Consider the following 24,060-nt stretch of genomic DNA (forward strand, 5'->3'; position numbering starts at 1 on the left):
CCAGTGGCAGTGTTTATACACCGTGCCAGGTACTCATTTGAGGCCGAGTCGACCTAGGGGAGGCCCAGGACCGGTTCAGATAATACTCGCCGGTGTTAGCCGTGAGCGGGAACCGAACTCGGGTCGCTGGGTTCGTAGCACAGCGCAGCGTAGCGCTCACGGCGACACCGCCGCTGTTCGCGAGTAACACCTATGAAGGCGCCACACACAACCGTGCGCGCTCGCGACCACGCGCATCATCGTCCCACGCTGGGTTTGCGTCCATGGCTCGCGACTTTGCAGACGCCGAACTGAGGCCGACGGAGGCAACCGCAAAGCCCACTGCACTTGCTCTGCCTCTCAGCCAATGGCTACGGCTAATTCCGCGGTCTCGGAGCGACGCTAACACGCGCGGGCGCTCGCGTGGACACACACACACACACATGGACACGCTCGCACACACACATGCACGTAGACACACACACACGCACACACACGTAGACACGCACACACACACACACGGACACGCTCACACACACACATGGACACGCTCGCACACACACACACACATGGACACGCTCGCACACACACACACACGCACACACGTGCACACGCTCATACACACGCACGTGGACACGCTCACACACACACGCACGTGCACACGCTCGCACACACACACACACATGGACACGCTCGCACACACACACACACGTGGACACGCTCGCACACACACACGCACACACGTGCACACGCTCATACACACGCACGTGGACACGCTCACACACACGCACGTGCACACGCTCGCACACACACACGTGCACACGCGAGTGCCGGTGCCGATCAATGGCAATCGTGGCGCGCGCGTGTGAGTTGCGGTGACCTCCGCTCGCTCTTCGGAGCGGAGACATCGGCGTGATGAGGTGCTGTTCGGAGATGATGGGGGTTGTCGAAAAGAGCAAAGTGGTCGTGTGACTATTATCACTTCACACATTGTCCTTCCCCCGCACCTCCGATTCAGCACGGTCGGCTACGTGCGGCCCGAAAGAAGTTCAGCGTACATACGTGTCCATTATTATGATTTCACTCGTTTGCCCAGGAAAGCCTCAAGACACATTTTCAGTAGGGCCCTGCCCAGTTTCCGCAGATGGGGGGATCGATGTTGGCACTGCTGCTGCTGCTGCTGCTGTGTGTGATTCCCAAATTGAGTCAATTGCAGGTAGTTTTTTTGAGCTTTTGCAATGTTTCGGCCGATGCCAGTTGCACCGCCGTGCGTGGGTTCGGCTACGGGAGGAGGAGCGCAGAGGACTCGGAGGAAGCCCACGCAGCTCGAGGGGGAAGCGAGGGAACGCAGCACACCGCGCACGGAGAGAGGCGCCCGAGTCGGGAATCGAACCCAGGCCCTTGTTGCCGTGAGGCGGGACTGCCGCCACCGCCGAGGTTGGAACCCGTAGGCTGCGAGGCGACTCCCTCCGCCGGTTTTCGACGTCGCTGGGCGACATCGGGGTGCGCGCGGCCCCGTGGGCTGGGGGGGCAAAACGAATCGCGGATCCGCTCCGATCGGGCGCCGCCACGGCGAGATGTCAACTGCCTCGTCTGGCATGCAGGAAGTTTTGGGTACGATCCCGACCCTGATGCCTGCTGTATATGTTGAGTTTGCGGTGTCTCTCTCTCTCTCTCCTTGGTGGTGTGGATTTTTCTCTGGTCCCCCCCCCCCTCCACATTTAGAATCATCGTCCCTTTTGAGTACTTGGCTGCTATAAATTTCCACGCAATGATGAGCCACTTCGTTGAGCTCTCATGTGTGATCACCAGCTCGCTTCTGAAAAGAGCTCACAGCTCAGTGGGGCCTTACCTGCTAAAATAAAAAGTTTCGTTTAATAGAGATGGATTGTTGTTGGGGTGGGATGGGGGGGTTTAGCGTTGTGCATTGTTTGTCAAATAATAAGTATAACCCGTAAAAACAAAGTTTTTCACTATAAATCCTTTATATGCGTGGCGGCTAGAGTCCTCTCGTCCTCTGGCTTGAGATGGCTGCCACCTATGGGTCAGATGATTGTCTGCCAGTATTAAGCAATTGGTAATTAAATATTTTATTTGTTTTCCCTAAACAGTGTAAAATTTTGGGAAAAAAATTTCACGAACATTAATTGTCTCGCACAGCGAGTCTGTGTGCAAAATGTCAGCTCGATTGGATCACGGGAAGTAGGTTAAAAAACGACCGAAAGATTTGCACGGTCGTAAGCAAGCACGCAAGCACGCAAGCAAGCAAGCACGCAAGTGAACTTAATATAAAGGATTTAAAGAGAGTTTAGTTTGTTTCAGAGAACCCGCTTATTGGAGAGCGGCGCCCGGAAAATCCCTCGGAGCAGGATAATAAAACGCGCTCTCGCATCACGTGCGGGGACCATCGCGAGACGTGGAATCGGCACGGAGCTCTCTCTGCGAGCGGCCCAACCCCCCCCCCCCCCCCCCCCCCCGCTGCCCCCCACCCCTCTCCGGGTTAGAGAAGGGGCCCGCGGAAGCGGACGTTGCAGAGCGACCTCCTGCGATGCCTTCGAGTGACCGCACGCAGGGGAGGGCGGCACTGGCCCACTTGCCGTGCCGCACAGCGGCGTTTTGAGGCTCGTCAGAGGCGGGCGCAAGGTTTTTTGTAAATTCTCAGAGCTGGAATTTTTCCAAGAAAACGACGAATGTGAGAGCCAAAGTCGAGCGATTTGTCGGCCGTGCCGCATCTCCTCTTTACAGCCCTCTGAGCCAGTCGTGGAAATGCCACGTTCCTATGGCGGGGGCGAGTCCACCCATAGCACACTAGCTGTTCACTTCCCCCGCACCTCCGATTGGCGCGGTTGGTCACGTACGCTGCAAAAGAATTTCGAACAAGTGGTACAGTACTCATTTTATAGAGTTAACCCCTTGGGTGTGACCTTTACAATTGTTAGCCGCTGGGCCTTACCGCTGAACCACACCAGGCCATGGTAAAAAAAAAATAACCGCTCGTGACCAACATGGGCCTGAGGGTGACGATGATTATCTGGGCTCTCTACTCTTCCTCGTGACCCAGGGCCCCCCCAGGAATAAGAAGAGCGTCGCGGGCCCACGTTACTTCTGAAGGCCGTCTCTGACGCTCGCCCGCCGGGTTACGCTGCCCGCCGCGTCCTTGCCGTCGCCGGTGCCAACATCGGCGCGTTTGGCCGACGCACGCTGCCTCGGTTATCACGGGCGGGCAGGTGCAAACACGCCAGCACGCGCCGGCGCGTTGCGGCGTGCCGACGCACGCGTGCGTGCGGTGGGGGAGCGGCGGTAAGGTGGAAGGCGACGAGGCTGAGAGCGCCGTGCGTGCGACGTGGGGGGATGGTCACGTGGTGTGCGTGCAAGGCACGATGGGAGGTCGCGCCCATGTCGACCACCGGGGGTTTGTTATTGTAATCTAGACCAGGGGTTCCCAACCCCCGGGCCACGGACCGGTAGCGGCCCGTAGCCTATTAGGAACGGGGCCGCACGGCAGCAGGAGGTGAGAGCGGTGGGACCGCGCGTGGCCCCCGACCCCCCATTGTTTTATTGTTCACCACTTCGTGCTTCTCTCCCGCACTGCGCGCTTGTCTCAGTCACGGTGTTGGTGATCTCACAAGCTCTAACCCCGAGCCACGATGAGTAGAAAACAAACGTCGCCGGAGAGCTTCTTTGAAAAGGGGGAAGACCCAATGATGACCCCCCCCCTGGTGCCCACGAGGTTTGGGGCCGCTGCCCTAGACGACGCAGCGGCGGCTCGCGCTGCTCACCCGGCGACGCGAGTTCTTACGCGAGTTCCCAATCGCGACCGCCACCGGCAGTGGGCCTCCCAGCGGGGTCAACTCCACGTCGAACGCCGCCCCCCGTGGCTCTGTCTCCTCACGAGCACGCCGCCCCCCGTGGCTCTGTCTCCACACGAGCACGCCGCCCCCCGTGGCTCTGTCTCCTCACGAGCACGCCGCCCCCCGTGGCTCTGTCTCCTCACGAGCACGCCGCCCCCCGTGGCTCTGTCTCCACACGAGGACGCCGCCCCCCGGGGCTCTGTCTCCTCACGAGCACGCCGCCCCCCGTGGCTCTGTCTCCTCACGAGCACGCCGCCCCCCGGGGCTCTGTCTCCTCACGAGCACGCCGCCCCCCGGGGCTCTGTCTCCTCACGAGCACGCCGCCCCCCGGGGCTCTGTCTCCACACGAGCACGCCGCCCCCCGGGGCTCTGTCTCCACACGAGCACGCCGCCCCCCGGGGCTCTGTCTCCACACGAGCACGCCGCCCCCCGGGGCTCTGTCTCCTCACGAGCACGCCGCCCCCCGTGGCTCTGTCTCCACACGAGCACGCCGCCCCCCGGGGCTCTGTCTCCTCACGAGCATGCCGCCCCCCGTGGCTCTGTCTCCTCACGAGCACGCCGCCCCCCGGGGCTCTGTCTCCTCACGAGCACGCCGCCCCCCGTGGCTCTGTCTCCTCACGAGCACGCCGCCCCCCGTGGCTCTGTCTCCACACGAGGACGCCGCCCCCCGTGGCTCTGTCTCCTCACGAGCACGCCGCCCCCCGTGGCTCTGTCTCCACACGAGGACGCCGCCCCCCGGGGCTCTGTCTCCTCACGAGCACGCCGCCCCCCGTGGCTCTGTCTCCTCACGAGGACGCCGCCCCCCGTGGCTCTGTCTCCTCACGAGCACGCCGCCCCCCGTGGCTCTGTCTCCACACGAGGACGCCGCCCCCCGGGGCTCTGTCTCCTCACGAGCACGCCGCCCCCCGTGGCTCTGTCTCCTCACGAGGACGCCGCCCCCCGTGGCTCTGTCTCCACACGAGCACGCCGCCCCCCGTGGCTCTGTCTCCACACGAGGACGCCGCCCCCCGGGGCTCTGTCTCCTCACGAGCACGCCGCCCCCCGTGGCTCTGTCTCCTCACGAGGACGCCGCCCCCCGGGGCTCTGTCTTCTCACGAGCACGCCGCCCCCCGTGGCTCTGTCTCCACACGAGGACGCCGCCCCCCGTGGCTCTGTCTCCACACGAGCACGCCGCCCCCCGTGGCTCTGTCTCCTCACGAGCACGCCGCCCCCCGTGGCTCTGTCTCCTCACGAGCACGCCGCCCCCCGGGGCTCTGTCTCCTCACGAGGACGCCGCCCCCCGTGGCTCTGTCTCCTCACGAGCACGCCGCCCCCCGTGGCTCTGTCTCCTCACGAGCACGCCGCCCCCCGTGGCTCTGTCTCCACACGAGGACGCCGCCCCCCGTGGCTCTGTCTCCTCACGAGCACGCCGCCCCCCGGGGCTCTGTCTCCTCACGAGCACGCCGCCCCCCGTGGCTCTGTCTCCTCACGAGCACGCCGCCCCCCGGGGCTCTGTCTCCACACGAGCACGCCGCCCCCCGTGGCTCTGTCTCCTCACGAGCACGCCGCCCCCCGGGGCTCTGTCTCCTCACGAGCACGCCGCCCCCCTGGGCTCTGTCTCCTCACGAGCACGCCGCCCCCCGTGGCTCTGTCTCCACACGAGGACGCCGCCCCCCGTGGCTCTGTCTCCTCACGAGGACGCCGCCCCCCGTGGCTCTGTCTCCACACGAGGACGCCGCCCCCCGTGGCTCTGTCTCCTCACGAGCACGCCGCCCCCCGGGGCTCTGTCTCCTCACGAGGACGCCGCCCCCCGGGGCTCTGTCTCCTCACGAGCACGCCGCCCCCCGGGGCTCTGTCTCCACACGAGCACGCCGCCCCCCGGGGCTCTGTCTCCTCACGAGCACGCCGCCCCCCGGGGCTCTGTCTCCTCACGAGCACGCCGCCCCCCGTGGCTCTGTCTCCTCACGAGCACGCCGCCCCCCGGGGCTCTGTCTCCTCACGAGGACGCCGCGTGCCGGCCGGGGCGTGGGGTCGGCCACACCGCCGCTCCCAGGCGTGCGCCGTGCCGGCCTTGATGGGCGCTCGCAGAACGCCGCTCGCCCCAACGGCCTGTCGGACGTGTGCGGGCACGCGCTGACGTCACCGTTCTTAGTGATTTCCTGATGTCACTATGCTTATTGACTTGCTGACGTCACGATTCTTATCGATTTGTTTACGTCACGATTCTTATTGATTTCCTCATGTCACTATGCTTATTGATTTGCTGACATCACGATTCTTATCGATTTGCTAACGTGAAGATTCTTTGCCATTTGCTGACAGCAAAATTATTATTGATTCACTGACGACACAATCGTCGTTTCGTGGTGTTACAATCATTATCGAATTGCTGACGTCACGATCATTATCGATTTACTAATGTCACAATAAGTATCGATTCGCGGACGTCACGATCATCGATTCACTGATAACACGATTATTATGGATATGGCCGATAGAACAAATGAGATTACAAACGGGAAACAAACAACACAAACGTGGGCGTGTGTGCGTCTGTGTGTGTGTTTGTGTGAACCCGGCGATCTGGTTTCGATTCCCGCTCACGGCCAACACCAGTGACGATTATCTGAACCGGTCCTCGGCCTCCCCTAGGTCGACTCAGCCTCAGAACCTGGTGCAGTGTGTAAACATCGCCACTGGGGAGACAAAGGCGGTCGGGCGTGGTGCTGGCCACCCACCCCCTCGCGAACAGCCCTTGCCCCAGCAGTCTGTCAAGGCTATATGGGGGATCTTTGTCTTTGTTTGCGCGTCACAGTGCGGAGAGGGCGTCGCGCGCTCTGCTGGCCGACCCCTGCTTCCAGCTGCGCTGCGTCCAGTACCTGCTGGGGGAGACGACGCACGAGCCGGAGCGCCCACGGGGGGCAGCCACGCCCGACAAGCGCTTCTCCCTGCGCAGCTGTGGGTGGCCGCACCACCGCACCACCGCACCATCGCACCACCGCACCACCGCACCATCGCACCATCGCACCACCTCGCGGCACCGTGGCCCAGCACGACGGCACCGACTATGGCACCGCACTACCGCACTGCTCTGTGGGACACCGCGCTATGACATTGCACTGCCGCACCGCACTACGGCACCACACTAGCGCACCGCACTACCGCGGCGCTCTGCCGGAACGCCGGACAGCACCGCACCCCGCGGCTCTGTGGAACACCGCGCCGCGTTGGCACCGCACCGCGTCACGCCGCGCCGCGGTTGCGTTAGGACCGCCGCCGTGAGAACCGGCGTTGTTGTTTGTGCGGGGTCGGTGGGACCGTGGGGTACGTGAGACCCCCGTCGGGACCGCGCAACAACGAACCGCACAACAACAAACCGCACAACGCTCCCCTCGCCCCCCCACAGACGTGGACTTCGTTAGCGCCGAGGAGGTGGAGAAGGTGACGAAGATGATCGCTCGGCTCAGCGACGAGACCAAGCAAGCTGCCGCCGCTGCCATGGTAACCGCAACTTCCTGTTTCTCCCGAGCACGGTACGGCGGCCGGTGGTGTCGGTTGGTGGTGGTGGTGACGATCGTGGTGGCGGCAGTGGTATGGTGGTAATTGCGGTGGCGGTGGTGGTGATTACGATGATGGTTCGACATGGCAGGATTCACAATCATCGTCGATTTGCTGACGTCATGATCATTATAAATTTTCTGATGTCACGATCATCATCGATTCGCTTACGTCACGATCGTCATCGATTCGCTGACATCACGATCATTTTCAATTCGCTAACATCACGATCATTATCGATTTTCTGACGTCACGATCATCGGCGATTCGCTGACGTCACGATCATTATCGATTTTCTGACGTCACGATCATCGTCAATTCGCTGACGTCTCGATCATTATCGATTTTCTGACGTCACGATCATCGTCGATTCGCTGACGTCACGATCATTATCGATTTTCTGACGTCACGATCATCGTCGATTCGATGACGTCGCGACCGTCGCGGAGACGGCCGATAGAACCAATGAGACTCGCAGACGGGGAGACGACTCAAACGGGGCGGCAACAACGGGACGGGATGGAATCCGCGGCGCCGCTCTCGGCGCTGGCGCCGGCGCTGACCGCCGGTGGCGTTGTCGCCGCAGCCCACGGACGAGGAGGACCTGTGCCCCATCTGCTACGCCCACCCCATCTCCGCCCTCTTCCAGCCGTGCACCCACAAGTCCTGCATGTGAGTGTCCTCCCGCCCCACCCAATACACCCCCCCCCACACACCACCCCACACATCTCCCCACACACCCCCCCACACACCCCACACACCCACACCCCACACACCCACACCCCACACACCCACACCCCACACACCCACACCCCACACACCTCCCCCACACACCCGCACCCACACACCCAGCTACACACCCAGCCACACACCCCCCCACACACCCCACACCCCCCACCCACCCCACACACCCCCACCGCTGGGAGCCGGGGGAGGGAACGAACAGTGACAACTCGGCACTCTCACTCAGAACACCGTGGCCTTCAGAGGAGAAACAAGATGTAGCAGGCGACGTTTCGGCCAACGACCCTTCTCCAGAGCGCACACGCGGATAAATCCGGAGGCGTGGAGTCGAACGACATTTACAGACCGCACACGGACACCGTACGCTGTACAACCACGCGGCGCTCGTAGAAGCGACGGGGATAGCGATGACACGGTTTTCCAGATGGACAGAATTACATCGGCATGCGAACAGTTGACCCCCGAGTAGATATTGAGTAACAGACAAGCTCGCACTGTGGAAAGTGAAAACATAATGACACGTAAGGCGACACGCGCGTTGGCGACACGCGCTTTAGTGACACGTGCGTTAGTGACACGTGCGTTAGTGACACGTGCGTTAGTGACACGTGCTTTAGTGACACGCGCGTTGGCGACACGCGTTAGTGACACGTGCGTTAGTGACACGTGCGTTAGTGACACGTGCTTTGGTGACACGCGCTTTAGTGACACGCGCTTTGGTGACACGTGCGTTAGTGACACGCACGTTAGTGACACGTGCTTTGGTGACACGCGCGTTAGTGACACGCGCTTTAGTGACACGTGCTTTAGTGACACGCGCGTTAGTGACACGCACGTTAGTGACACGTGCGTTAGTGACACGCACGTTAGTGACACGTGCTTTAGTGACACGCACGTTAGTGACACGTGCTTTAGTGACACGCGCTTTAGTGACACGCGCGTTAGTGACACGCGCGTTAGTGACACGCGCTTTGGTGACACGCGCGTTAGTGACACACGCGTTAGTGACACGTGCTTTAGTGACACGCGCGTTAGTGACACGCGCTTTAGTGACACGTGCGTTAGTGACACGCGCTTTGGTGACACGCACGTTAGTGACACGCGCTTTAGTGACACGTGCTTTAGTGACACGCGCTTTAGTGACGCGCTTCAGTGACACGCACGTTGGTGACACGCGCGTTAGTGACACGCGCGTTAGTGACACGCGCTTTGGTGACGCGCGTTAGTGACACGCGCTTTAGTGACACGTGCTTTAGTGACACGCGCTTTAGTGACACGCGCGTTAGTGACACGCGCGTTAGTGACACGCGCTTTGGTGACACGCACGTTAGTGACACGCGCGTTAGTGACACGCGCTTTGGTGACACGCGCGTTAGTGACACGCGCTTTAGTGACACGCGCTTTAGTGACACGCGCGTTAGTGACACGCGCTTCAGTGACACGCGCTTCAGTGACACGCACGTTAGTGACACGCGCGTTAGTGACACGCGCTTTGGTGACACGCGCTTTAGTGACACGCGCTTTAGTGACACGCGCTTTAGTGACACGCGCTTTAGTGACACGCGCGTTAGTGACACGCGCGTTAGTGACACGCGCGTTAGTGACACGCGCTTTGGTGACACGCGCTTTGGTGACACGCGCGTTAGTGACACGTGCTTTAGTGACACGCGCGTTAGTGACACGCGCGTTAGTGACACGCGCTTTGGTGACACGCGCTTTGGTGACACGCGCTTTAGTGACACGCGCTTTAGTGACACGCGCGTTAGTGACACGCGCGTTAGTGACACGCGCTTTGGTGACACGCGCGTTGGTGACACGCGCGTTGGTGACACGTGCGGTTTGTTGACCGACGTCCCGAGATCCGGGCCTGAGCACCGCGTGGCCCCCGGTGGCGTGCCACGGCTCGGCATCGGCCGGGAAGCCGGGAATCCCGTGCGGGCGGGGGGGGGGGGGCTAGTGGATGGCGAGCGCGTAGCGAGACCCGCGCGTTTGGAGAGGGGCGAGAGTTGGTGGATCACACGGATCTCTGAAACGGATGGGCTCTTGACGTGGCCATCGGATGTCAGTACAAAAAGTGGGTTCGCGTGCAGTGCATCGAGCATCCCCCCCCCGCCCCCCCGGGTTCTCCGGCTCCCTTCGTGACGCAGGATCCCAGTGAAGTCTTGAGGCTCGGCGTGAAGGAACGTCACGGGACTTTGTTCCTGTGACTGTGAATGACGTCGCTTGTCCACTCGCTCGCCAACTTGCTCACCAACTTGCTCGCCAACTTGATCGCCCATTCGCTCACCAACTCGCTCGCCCACTTGCTCGCCCACTCGCTCGCCAACTCGCTCGCCCACTCGCTCGCCCACTCGCTCACCAACTCGCTCGCCCACTCGCTCGCCAACTTGGTCGCCCTCTCGCTCGCCAACTCGTTCGCCTGACCCTTCTCAAATGCGTTAATCATTCGCATGTTTGCAGCTTGGCCACGGTGCCAGGCACACAGCACGCGCCAACCACCTTGACAGGGACATCGCACACCATCAAGGAAGCCCCCCCACCTGAACCCCCGTGGCACCACGCAGGCTCGCACACACGCGAGGCCCCGAACTAAATTCTTGCGGAGCCAAATTTAATTTCAAAGCGATGGGTTCCATTGGGCGACGGCTGCGGCGATGGTTAAGTTACGGTGGAAAGGCCGCGCGGGAGCCAGGAACGGCCGGGCACGTGGTCGCCATCCCGTGCCACCCTTTGGTGACGCACAAACAGATGCGTCGTACGTGCGGCCGCTCCCCCCTCCCCACCGCCGGCTGTCGCGTGCGTCGTCCCTCGCGTCGCCCAGGGCCGCGGCAGAGACAGGCGACCGCCGGTTTGCCGTGCGGTCGACCGCGTGCCTCCGTGTTCGAGCTCTGCGGGTTGCGTTGCGTTCGCACCGAGCGCCCCCTTGCTCTCCCACGGGCCCACGGGGGACGGGGGATGGGGAGGAGGAAACTTTGGAAGTAAATGAGAGCAAAGGGAACCGGAGAGGACACGTTTCCCTGCCGTGAGCCACGAGCAGACGCCTGGGAAGCTGTCGATGGACACCGGTGGCTCGGGGGGGGGGGGAGTGGTGGGGGGGAGTGGTGGGGGTGGGGGGGAGTGGTGGGGGGGAGTGGTGGGGGGGAGTGGTGGGGGGGAGTGGTGGGGGGAGTGGTGGGGGGAGTGGTGGGGGGGAGTGGTGGGGGGGAGTGGTGGGGGGGAGTGGTGGGGGGGAGTGGTGGGGGGGAGTGGTGGGGGGGGAGTGGTGGGGGGGAGTGGTGGGGGGGAAGTGGTGGGGGGAGTGGTGGGGGGGAGTGGTGGGGGGGAGTGGTGGGGGGGAGTGAGTGGTGGGGGGAGTGGTGGGGGGGAGTGGTGGGGGGGAGTGGTGGGGGGAGTGGTGGGGGGGAGTGGTGGGGGGGAGTGGTGGGGGGGAGTGGTGTGGGGGGAGTGGTGGGGGGGAGTGGTGGGGGGGAGGGTGGGGGAGTAGTTGATGCTCTAGTTTGACTGCTCTAGTGACTGCTCTAGTTGACTGCTCTAGTTGACTGCTCTAGTTGACTGCTCTAGTTGACTGCTCTAGTTGACTGCTCTAGTTGACTGCTCTAGTTGACTGCTCTAGTTGACTGCTCTAGTTGACTGCTCTAGTGGACTGCTCTAGTTGACTGCTCTAGTTGACTGCTCTAGTTGACTGCTCTAGTTGACTGCTCTAGTTGACTGCTCTAGTTGACTGCTCTAGTTGACTGCTCTAGTTGACTGCTCTAGTTAGTTGACTGCTCTAGTTGACTGCTCTAGTTGACTGCTCTAGTTGACTGCTCTAGTTGACTGCTCTAGTTGACTGCTCTAGTTGACTGCTCTAGTTGACTGCTCTAGTTGACTGCTCTAGTTGACTGCTCTAGTTGACTGCTCTAGTTGACTGCTCTAGTTGACTGCTCTAGTTGACTGCTCTAGTTGACTGCTCTAGTTGACTGCTCTAGTTGACTGCTCTAGTTGACTGCTCTAGTTGACTGCTCTAGTTGACTGCTCTAGTTGACTGCTCTAGTTGACTGCTCTAGTTGACTGCTCTAGTTGACTGCTCTAGTTGACTGCTCTAGTTGACTGCTCTAGTTGACTGCTCTAGTTGACTGCTCTAGTTGACTGCTCTAGTTGACCTGCTCTAGTTGACTGCTCTAGTTGACTGCTCTAGTTGACTGCTCTAGTTGACTGCTCTAGTTGACTGCTCTAGTTGACTGCTCTAGTTGACTGCTCTAGTTGACTGCTCTAGTTGACTGCTCTAGTTGACTGCTCTAGTTGACTGCTCTAGTTGACTGCTCTAGTTGACTGCTCTAGTTGACTGCTCTAGTTGACTGCTCTAGTTGACTGCTCTAGTTGACTGCTCTAGTTGACTGCTCTAGTTGACTGCTCTAGTTGACTGCTCTAGTTGACTGCTCTAGTTGACTGCTCTAGTTGACTGCTCTAGTTGACTGCTCTAGTTGACTGCTCTAGTTGACTGCTCTAGTTGACTGCTCTAGTTGACTGCTCTAGTTGACTGCTCTAGTTGACTGCTCTAGTTGACTGCTCTAGTTGACTGCTCTAGTTGACTGCTCTAGTTGACTGCTCTAGTTGACTGCTCTAGTTGACTGCTCTAGTTGACTGCTCTAGTTGACTGCTCTAGTTGACTGCTCTAGTTGACTGCTCTAGTTGACTGCTCTAGTTGACTGCTCTAGTTGACTGCTCTAGTTGACTGCTCTAGTTGACTGCTCTAGTTGACTGCTCTAGTTGACTGCTCTAGTTGACTGCTCTAGTTGACTGCTCTAGTTGACGCTCTAGTTGACTGCTCTAGTTGACTGCTCTAGTTGACTGCTCTATTTGACTGCTCTAGTTGACTGCTCTAGTTGACTGCTCTAGTTGACTGCTCTAGTTGACTGCTCTAGTTGACTGCTCTAGTTGACTGCTCTAGTTGACTGCTCTAGTTGACTGCTCTAGTTGACTGCTCTAGTTGACTGCTCTAGTTGACTGCTCTAGTTGACTGCTCTAGTTGACTGCTCTAGTTGACTGCTCTAGTTGACTGCTCTAGTTGACTGCTCTAGTTGACTGCTCTAGTTGACTGCTCTAGTTGACTGCTCTAGTTGACTGCTCTAGTTGACTGCTCTAGTTGACTGCTCTAGTTGACTGCTCTAGTTGACTGCTCTAGTTGACTGCTCTAGTTGGACTGCTCTAGTTGACTGCTCTAGTTGACTGCTCTAGTTGACTGCTCTAGTTGACTGCTCTAGTTGACTGCTCTAGTTGACTGCTCTAGTTGACTGCTCTAGTTGACTGCTCTAGTGCCTGCTAGTTGACTGCTCTAGTTGACTGCTCTAGTTGACTGCTCTAGTTGACTGCTCTAGTTGACTGCTTCTAGTTGACTGCTCTAGTTGACTGCTCTAGTTGACTGCTCTAGTTGACTGCTCTAGTTGACTGCTCTAGTTGACTGCTCTAGTTGACTGCTCTAGTTGACTGCTCTAGTTGACTGCTCTAGTTGACTGCTCTAGTTGACTGCTCTAGTTGACTGCTCTAGTTGACTGCTCTAGTTGACTGCTCTAGTTGACTGCTCTAGTTGACTACTAGTTGACTGTTCTAGTTGACTGTTCTAGTTGACTGTTCTAGTTGACTACTAGTTGACTGTTCTTGTTGACTGTTCTAGTTGACTGCTAGTTGACTGTTCTAGTTGACTGTTCTAGTTGACTGCTAGTTGACTGCTAGTTGACTGTTAGTTGACTGTTCTAGTTGACTGTTCTAGTTGACTGTTCTAGTTGACTGTTCTAGTTGACTGCTAGTTGACTGTTCTAGTTGACTGCTAGTTGACTGCTAGTTGACTGCTAGTTGACTGTGCTAGTTGACTGTTCTAGTTGACTGTTCTAGTTGACTGTTCTAGTTGACTGTTCTAGTTGACTGTTCGTTGACTGTGCTAGTTGACTGTTCTAGTTGACTGTTCTAGTTGACTGTTCTAGTTGACTGTTCTAGTTGACTGTTCTAGTTGACTGTTCTAGTTGACTGTTCTAGTTGACTGTTCTAGTTGACTGTTCTAGTTGACTGTTCTAGTTGACTGTTCTAGTTGACTGTTCTAGTTGACTACTAGTTGACTGTTCTAGTTGACTGTGCTAGTTGACTGTGATAGTTGACTGTTCTAGTTGACTGCTAGTTGACTGCTAGTTGACTGTTCTATTTGATTGTTCTAGTTGATTGTTCTAGTTGACTGTTCTAGTTGACTGTTCTAGTTGACTCTGCTAGTTGACTGTTCTAGTTGACTGCTAGTTGACTGCTAGTTGACTGTTCTAGTTGACTGCTAGTTGACTGTTCTAGTTGACTGTTCTAGTTGACTGTTAGTTGACTGTTAGTTGACTGTTCTAGTTGATTGTTCTAGTTGACTGTTCTAGTTGACTGTTCTAGTTGATTGTTCTAGTTGACTGTTCTAGTTGACTGTTCTAGTTGACTGTTAGTTGACTGCTAGTTGACTGTTCTAGTTGATTGTTCTAGTTGACTGTTCTAGTTGATTGTTCTAGTTGACTGTTCTAGTTGACTGTTCTAGTTTACTGTTCTAGTTGACTGCTAGTTGACTGTTCTAGTTGACTGTTCTAGTTGACTGTTCTAGTTGACTGCTAGTTTACTGTTCTAGTTGACTGTTCTAGTTGACTGCTAGTTGACTGTTCTAGTTGACTGCTAGTTGACTGTTCTAGTTGACTGCTAGTTGACTGCTAGTTGACCGTTCTAGTTGATTGTTCTAGTTGACTGTTCTAGTTGACTGTTCTAGTTGACTGCTAGTTGACTGTTCTAGTTGACTGCTAGTTGACTGCTATTTGACTGCTAGTTGACTGTGCTAGTTGACTGTTCTAGTTGACTGTTAGTTGACTGTTCTAGTTGACTGCTAGTTGACTGCTAGTTGACTGTTCTAGTTGACTGCTAGTTGACTGTTCTAGTTGACTGTTCTAGTTGACTGCTAGTTGACTGTTCTAGTTGACTGTTCTAGTTGACTGTTCTAGTTGACTGCTAGTTGACTGTTCTAGTTGACTGCTAGTTGACTGTTCTAGTTGACTGTTCTAGTTGACTGCTAGTTGACTGCTAGTTGACTGTTCTAGTTGACTGCTAGTTGACTACTAGTTGACTGTTCTAGTTGACTGCTAGTTGACTGTTCTAGTTGACTGCTAGTTGACTGTTCTAGTTGACTGCTAGTTGACTGTTCTAGTTGACTGTTCTAGTTGACTGCTAGTTGACTGTTCTAGTTGACTGTTCTAGTTGACTGCTAGTTGACTGTTCTAGTTGACTGCTAGTTGACTGTTCTAGTTGACTGCTAGTTGACTGTTCTAGTTAACTGTTCTAGTTGACTGTTCTAGTTGACTGCTAGTTGACTGTTCTAGTTGACTGTTCTAGTTGACTGCTAGTTGACTGTTCTAGTTGACTGCTAGTTGACTGTTCTAGTTAACTGTTCTAGTTGACTGTTCTAGTTGACTGCTAGTTGACTGCTAGTTGACTGTTCTAGTTGACTGTTCTAGTTGACTGCTAGTTGACTGTTCTAGTTGACTGCTAGTTGACTGTTCTAGTTGACTGTTCTAGTTGACTGCTAGTTGACTGCTAGTTGACTGTTCTAGTTGACTGTTCTAGTTGACTGCTAGTTGACTCCCGTTGTCCGCGTGTCACGGCGCCGCTGCGTTGGCTGCACTGCCGTGGCGTCCGCGTGGCTCTAAACCCGCCGTGTGCCCCCCCCCCCCCGCCAGGGCGTGCATCCGCCAGCACCTGATGAACAACAAGGAGTGCTTCTTCTGCAAGGCGCCCGTCACCGCCGTGGAGGCCTACACCAAGACCCCCCCCGCCTCCACGCCCACCGGCCCCTAGCTGCTCGCTCACCACGCTCGCTCACCACGCTCGCTCACCACGCTCGCTCACCACGCTCGCTCACCACGCTCGCCATGTTCACTCTCGCTCACCACGCTCGCCACATTCACCTCTGGCAAGCCCACACTCGCCACACTCGCCTGCTCACCCACGCTCACCGAGTGCAGCGCTCACCACAATCACCCGTCACACTCGCTGCCGCCAACTGCAATGCTCACCACGCGCATATCCGCCCACCCTCGCTCACCCTCGTTCACTCATAGCCTCTCTCACACACACACGCACCTTGACACACGCACCTTGACACACGCACACACATGTTTGCCGTGTAAGCGATTCGTCGAGTAGCGCTAACTGTGAAACTCGCGATACATAACTCGCTTCGCTTCACGCGTGCCAACAATCTCATGCATTCATACAAACCCCGCGCAGGCGTTCCGCAGACAGGCGAGTGGGACACACCAATGGGAACGCCCGAGACAAGCGGCACAAACACACAATCGTGTTTGCTTCAATCAAATCCTTGACAGCTCCTCCAACCGGCAACGTGCGTGTGTACGTCACGTGCCTCTACCATATCTACTTGTACAGGGCCTACCAGGAGCATTTAACCCCCCCCCCCCCCGAGCCGCGCTCACAAGAGGGATCGACACGACGGGGCCGGCGTTGTCGTCGCTGGCGAGTATAGGAAGAGGGGGGGGGGCAGCACCCACGTGGCATTGGTCCTGGGCCCCCCGGGCTCACGCACCACGGGGGGCCCGGGGTGGGGGGACGGCTCTTGGGGAGCGCCACTGCCGGAGAGATGGGGGGCGCCGCTCCGACGAGAGCTCCCTCAGGCACGCGAAGCGACTGCGGGGGGGGGGGGGGGGGGGGGGCTGTAGTCCCTTGTCACGTGGGAGGGGGGGGCAGGTCCGTTACCCGGAACGTCCGTTCTTTTTAAAACGTCGCCCGTGTAATCGCGCGCGGCGGTGCCTTTGCGATCGAGTGAATCGGCTTTTAAGATAATAATAATAACGACGATGATGACGACGATAACCGCATGCAGGTGAAGCGCGGCACGACTATAACCACCGCGTGCACCCCCCCTCCCCCCCCCTCGTGCCGCACCAGCGGCCTCGTGGGCGGCTCTCGACAATAAACAGCGACGGTCCCGCTGCTGCCGCCGCCGCCGCCGCTGGTGGTGGTGGTGGTGGTTTTACTCGAAGCGCCCCGTGTCTCCGCGTTCCTTCTTCCACGCGGCGTCCGCGGAGTGCGGTGACCCCCATCCTCCGGCTCCGCAGCTCCCGAGTCTTGGCCGGAGACCCGAGCCCCACGGGGGAGGGGACGTCTCTGCCCGTCTCCGGCGGTGACACCACCGCCGGGTTCGTTCCGTGCCGCTGCCGTGTCGGCGTGACCCCCGTCGCTCGCGGCGTTGGCGGCGGCGTTGCCGAGGCCCTCCTCGCCGTGCACCCGCCTCACCCCGCGGGGAAGGGCGCCGTGGGGGTGCTCCACGCCGCGACATGCCGCTCGCTCGGTGCGCCACCGCCAACGCGCTGTGCCAACGCGGGCCCGATGCCAGCCCGTTCACTCTGTGCCTCCTACCGCGCGTGCCCCTGACCACCGCGTCTACGCCGGTGCGGCCGGCCAGCTCCGACTTTAAGGAACTCTGAGCGCGGGCCACGTGGCCGCGTCATCGATTCATTCCATCGGCGTGCGGCTTTAGCGCCGCAGCAAACGGAGCCACGGCGGGCGGAGTCTCGGCCCTCGCTCGTCGTCTGCCCGCCTGGGTATTCAACCCTCGGCAGGGTCGGCCTCACTCCGGCAGATAGATAGATAGATAGATCGTTTATTGTCATTGTCACCAGTACAACGAAATTTAAAATGCTCACCAGTCAGGGCATCATTCATAAATTTAAATTAAATAAAACAATAAAAATAAAAATAAAATTAAATGAAAGATAATCAATTTATACTATATATAAAAACAGCCCAAGTATACCCACATAAGGTTACATTTTGTCATTGCACATCTCTATTTCACAGTCAATTGTAAACACTATTACTTAATAATTAATTAGCATTATTGAGTGTGGTGATCGCTGTAGGGTAAAAGCTCTGTTTGAATCTGTTTGTCCTTGTTTTGACTGATCTGAATCGTCTGCCTGATGGCAACAGCTCAAACAGTGAGTGTCCAGGGTGAGAAGAGTCCTTTATAATGTTCTGTGCTTTTTTGATGCAACGTGAACTGTGTAGTTCTTCCAGTGTGGGAAGATGGCAGCCGGCGATCTTTTGGGCTGTGTTGATGACCCTCTGGAGCGCTTTCCTCTGAGCCACTGTGCAGCTGGTGTACCATAAACAGATGCAGTATGTAAGAATGCTCTCGATGGAGGCTCGGTAGAAGGACACCAGCAGTTTCTGTGTGATGTTATTATTCCTGAGAATTCTCAGGAAGTAAAGTCTCTGCTGGGCCTTTTTCAGAAGCTCAGTGCTGTTGGCGCTCCAGGTCAGGCCCTCCCCAATGTGGACTCCCAGGAAGCAGAAGTCTGCCACCCTCTCCACACAGTCCCCGCTGATGATTAGTGGTGGAGTGTCCGTTTTCTTTCTCCTGTAGTCTATTATGAGCTCCTTGGTCTTTGCGGTGTTAAGGAGCAGGTTGTTGCCCCTGCAGTATGCTGTCAGCCGCTCCACCTCGTCCCTGTAGGCAGACTCATCCCCCCCAGAGATGAGCCCCACCACTGTGGTGTCATCAGCAAACTTCACAATGGTGTTGCTATGGTGGACGGCGGCACAGTCATGTGTGTAGAGGGAGTAGAGCAGGGGGCTCAGTACACAGCCCTGGGGGGAGCCGGTACTGAGGCTCAGGGCTGTGGATGTATGACGGCCCACTCTGACCCTCTGTCTGCGGCCCGAGAGGAAACTATATATCCACATGCAGGTGGAATGTGGAATCCCCAGGTCGCCCAGTTTTTCCACCAGTTTGTGTGGGAGGATGGTGTTGAACGCGGAACTGTAATCCACGAAGAGCATCCGCACATAGCTCCCCTGCTGCTCCAGGTGTGACAGTGCAGCATGTAGTGCTGTGGCCACCGCGTCCTCCGTGGATCGGTTCGCTCTGTAGGCAAACTGGTGGGGGTCGAGGTTTCGGGGCAAGCTTCCTATGATGTGACTCCGGACCAGTTTTTCAAAGCACTTCATCACCACTGGCGTGAGTGCTACTGGCCGGTAGTCGTTGTAGCTGCAAATGTGGGTTTTTTTGGGCAGCGGGACTATGGTGGAGGACTTTAGGCAGGTTGGTACAGTGGACTGTTCCAGAGACAGGTTGAAAATCCTTGTGAAGACTCCAGCCAGCTCGTCAGCACAGTCCCTCAGCACACGTCCCGGGACGCCATCAGGTTCCGCAGCCTTCCTCGGGTTGACGGCTCGCAGCGTGCGCCTCACCTCATGCTCCTCCACTGTGAGGTTTAAGCTGCTGTGGACCGTGAGGTTTGGTGATGCTGTCCCTTGTGGTGTCACCTCAAAACGGGCAAAGAAGAGGTTCAACTCCTCTGCCAGAGCGTTGTCACCATCAGCAGCTCCGCGGTTGGCCCTGTAGTTGGTGAGGTGCTGGACTCCCTGCCACACCTGCCTGCTGTCGTGACTGTCCAGGCGTTCCTCAATCCTCCTGTAGTCTGCTTTGGCCTTGCGGATGCCTCTCTTCAGGTTAGCTCGGGCTGTACTGTAGAGAGCTTTGTCTCCGGAGTTGAAGGCGATATTCCTCTCCTTCAGCAGTTGCTGGACCTCCCGGGTCATCCAGGGCTTCTGGTTGGGGTAAACCCGAACGCGTTTGTCCACAGTGACAGTGTCTATGCAGTTTTTTAATGTAGCACAATACACTATATGTGAACACCTCCAGGTCCTGATGTTCGAAGACCCCCCAGTCGGTCCTATCAAAGCAGTCCTGCAGCTGCTGGGTGGCACCCTCAGGCCAGATGGCGACAGTTTTTGTGATGGTAGGAGCCGTTTTCTTGATGGGGGCGTATGCAGGGATCAAAAGCAGGGACAAATGGTCAGACTGGCCCAGGTGTGGTAGTGGTCTAGCCCTGTAGCCACGTTTGATGTTGGTGTAGACCTTGTCCAGAATCTTAGTTCCCCTAGTAGCACACAGCCAACTCAGGTGGCCCTTTTGCAAGCCCCAATCACACCCTGCGCCACCACTCCGCACCCTGTTCTCAGCCACCCCGTGGCCCACCCATGTGCACAATAACTGTACTGCAGCTGGTAAGCGGACACGGGCGGGTGAGTGGGTGATTTGGTGTGGGTTGAGTTCGTGGGTGGATGGGTAGAGCGGTGGGATGGTTGAGCGGGTCGACGGGGGTGGGTGGGAGGTCTGTGCCGAGCCACTGGCCCACGGCTCGAGATCGAGCGAGAGACGTCGGCCCCCGCACCCCAGCGGAGTGACGAGGCAACAAAGTTGGGAGCCAAGCCCCAGAGTTTCGGTCTCAGAAACGCGGAAGCGATGTCGCCTGGCACCGAGCTCTGGGCGTGCCTGGGAGGGACACAGGAGGCGGCTCTGTGTGTTTGTGCCGCAGCCCGCGTTGCGCAACGAACATGTACTGCACACAAAGACAAAGGTGCCCCGTGGAGCCTACACGGACCGTTGAGGCAAGTGCCGTCCGCTTGGCTCTCCTCGATTCGCCAAGTAGTTGAATTGCACTCGTTTAAGGCTGAATTGACCTAGAGGAGAGAACCAGGACCGGTTCTGAAAATTGCCAACGAATGATGTTTTTTTTTACGTGGCCAGGAATGGAACTTGGGGTCGCCGGGTTCGTAGTGCACGGTGCGTTAACCGCTGCACCACCGTTCCTCGGTTCGCACGAGCCAGGCGGCCGCCCTGGTTAACAGTGCGGTGGGCCGCGATGGTCGTAACGCCACACGCCGTCTGCTTCGCTCGCGCGGGGCGTTAAAGATCCCGGTGGCTGCCATTGGCAGGAGTCGGTTGGTCGTGCGCCGGTGTTAAGGTCCAGATTTGTAAAGTGACACCGCAGACTACACCATTTTTAATAATTACACAAACAGCAACAGTAGCAATCGTCTTCAACGACTTTACTTGGTAAGGCCCCACTGAGCTGTAGCTCTGTGTCAGGAGCGGCCTGGCGACCACCAATGATCGCTTTCACCGAGTGGCTTCTCGGCATCGCGTGGGAATGTACAGCAGTCGCCAAAACACTCGGAAACGCATGACGTTGATTCTGTAATGTGGAAATTCATAGCAGCCAAATTATCTAAATGGACGATGATTCTAAATGTGGAGGGGGAAACCGGAGGAGCCGGAGACAATCCACGTGGCCACGGGCGGACCCCGACTCCCCCCCCCCCTCAAGGGGGGGGGGAGTCGGGGGGGGGTGAAGTGGCCTCAAGGTGCCATGTGCACCTTGAGGCCACTTCACGTGGCCTCAAGGTGCACATGGCCTGGCACAAGCGTCGTGGTAACGTCACCGCAACTTAGTGGGGAATGGCGGTTGTTGTTGTGTCTGTGTGTGTGCGTGCGTATGTGTGTGCGTGCGTGTCTGTGTGCGTGCGCGTGTGTGCGTGTGTGTGTGTCTGGGCGTATGTGTCTTTGTGTGTGCAGCCCGATGCTCGCTAGCAGCACTTGCCCATACAGTCTGTTAAGGCTACACGGGGATCTTTGTCTTTGCAGCCCGATGGTGGTGGTGACGTTGATTCAAAGGGAGAGAAACACAAACCCCCACAACTCGAGGGGTTTTCTCTTCGGGGTTCCTCGTCGACAATTTGTCACTAAACTGGGTCCGTGCCTCGAGCGTGAGGAGGCGTCACGGTGGCGCGATGTGACCACCTCGCCTGGTGTGCACGTGGGTTCGATCCCTCGACCCACGACGGCTGCTGCTGCTGCTGTGTATTTGGAGTTTGCGGTGTCTCTCTCCACGTGGTCGCGTGGATTTTTCTCTGCCTCCACGTTTAGTATTTTGTCTGCTGCTATGAATGTCGGCGTGATGATGAGACACTTTCCTTGAGCTCATCGTCTGATCGCCAGGTCGCTTCTTAAAAAAAATATCTTCGTAGCTCAGTGGGCCTTAAACTGGTGAAACAAAAACTAGTTTAGTTTTAACAACAACGTAGGACGGAGTAGCCACTCTCACAACAACGAGCGGAGCGCCGGGAGGATAAAACGCAGCGAGGATGGCCGCGCTGAGCGCAGCTGGTGCCTCGCTTCCAGCCAGCGACAGCGCTTCACACAACACGTGCACCTAGCCTGGCACACCAGGGGCTGTAACAAAAAATAGTTTAACTAAAACAATCCCAAAGGCCCCCGCTCCCCACCCTTTCGGACCCCGAAACGTCTTTGATCCCCGCAACAACAAACATAAGTATGCCCCGATCTTTGTTGAAGATGTTTGCTGCTGAGTTTCCGAAAATTCTGGGTGTTGATCAGTGGCAGCGATGCGATCAGATCGAGCCGACTCTGTGTCGGGTTTTCTTTTCTTCCCCCCCGCCCCCCCTCTACACTTCGGAGCGCGATGCCAGATCCGATATGTGACATTCCATCTGTGCATCACAGAGACATCAGACCGGGGAGAGAGACCGAGGCAAAGATCCCCCGTGTAGCCAACAGGATGTGGGGGGCAAGCGTTGTTAGCGAGGGAGTGGGTGACCAGCACCGTTGTAGGCAACATGCACAAGAGACACGCGTGTTGTAGGCAACATGCACAAGAGACACGCGTGTTGTGTACAACATGCACAAGAGACACGCGTGTTGTAGGCAACATGCACAAGAGACACGCGTGTTGTAGGCAACATGCACAAGAGACACGCGTGTTGTATGCAACATGCACAAGAGACACGCGTGTTGTAGGCAACATGCACAAGAGACACGCGTGTTGTAGGCAACATGCACAAGAGACACGCGTGTTGTAGGCAACATGCACAAGAGACACGCGTGTTGTAGGCAACATGCACAAGAGACACGCGTGTTGTGTACAACATGCACAAGAGACACGCGTGTTGTATGCAACATGCACGACAGACACGCGTGTTGTATGCAACATGCACGACAGACACGCGTGTTGTACGCAACATGCACAAGATACACGCGTGTTGTATGCAACATGCACAACAGACACGCGTGTTGTGTACAACATGCACAACAGACATGCGTGTTGTGTACAACATGCACAAGATACACGCGTGTTGTACGCAACATGCACAACAGACACGCGTGTTGTAAGCAACATGCACGACAGACACGCGTGTTACCCGCAACATACATGATGTTGTATGCAACATGTGCCAGTCGAACTCTCCGTTAGCGTGGAACACGAACGCGCTTCTCAGGATGTCGCCGCGCGCTCGTTTCTGCCACAACAAACACAACAAACACAACAGACACAACAAAAATAACAAACACAACAAACACAACAAAAACAACAAACACAACAAACACAACAAACACAACAAAAATAACAAACACAACAGACACAACAAAAATAACAAACACAACAAACACAACAAAAACAACAAACACAACAAACACAACAAAAACCCCCCCCCCCCCCCCCAGAGGTTGCGCCAGCGACCGCGTGGGGAGCGGTGGCGCTGTGGTTAGCGCCGCGCTGCGAACCCCGGCCACCCGAGTTGGATTCCCGCACGCGACCTCACAACGGTGGCGAACATTGGAAGCGGTCCTTGGTTGACTCGGCCGCGAATGAGTGCCCTGGTCGGGTGTCGTTAAAACATCGCCCCTTGGGGAAACAGAAGCGACACGGACACACGGACACGGGTAAATACAGACGGACACAGGTGGACAAAGATCCCCCGTATAGCCTTGACGGACTGTTGGGGCGAGTGCTGTTGATGGCCACTCCACCCCCTCGTGCGACGTTCCGGCCTTCGCTGGTGCTTGCTACTCGCTAACAGCACTTGCCCCTCCAGTCTGTTAAGGCTATGTGGAGGATCTTTGTCTTTGTGTGAGTGATGTGATTTTGATTGTGTGTGTGTGTGTTTAGGGAATGCGATGTGATTTTGATTATACAGTATGGGTGTGTGTGTGTGTTTTTGTGTGTGTCGGACACTCCACCCCCACAACTCCAAATCAGTGATGGGGCAGTAGTGGAGAGAGTGGAGAGTTTCCCATACC

General features: G+C 57.1%; 1 protein-coding gene across 1 annotated transcript in view; it reads left to right on the plus strand.

Annotated features, from left to right (window-relative positions):
• The window catches only part of RNF123 (ring finger protein 123), an 82,811-nt gene extending 65,663 nt beyond the window's left edge, over window positions 1–17,148 (plus strand). The window contains exons 31-34 of the mRNA XM_061551656.1: window positions 6,625–6,767; window positions 7,216–7,310; window positions 7,954–8,039; window positions 15,833–17,148. Coding sequence (XP_061407640.1) covers window positions 6,625–6,767; window positions 7,216–7,310; window positions 7,954–8,039; window positions 15,833–15,950 — 442 coding nt within the window. The 3' untranslated portion in view covers window positions 15,951–17,148. The remainder of the gene's footprint in view (window positions 1–6,624; window positions 6,768–7,215; window positions 7,311–7,953; window positions 8,040–15,832) is intronic.
• The last annotated feature ends 6,912 nt before the right edge of the window (window positions 17,149–24,060 follow it).

The sequence above is a fragment of the Lethenteron reissneri genome, chromosome 15, assembly GCF_015708825.2.
Source record: "Lethenteron reissneri isolate LAM-NWPU_2019-01 chromosome 15, ASM1570882v1, whole genome shotgun sequence".
In the NCBI taxonomy this organism is placed as follows: Eukaryota; Metazoa; Chordata; class Hyperoartia; order Petromyzontiformes; family Petromyzontidae; genus Lethenteron; species Lethenteron reissneri.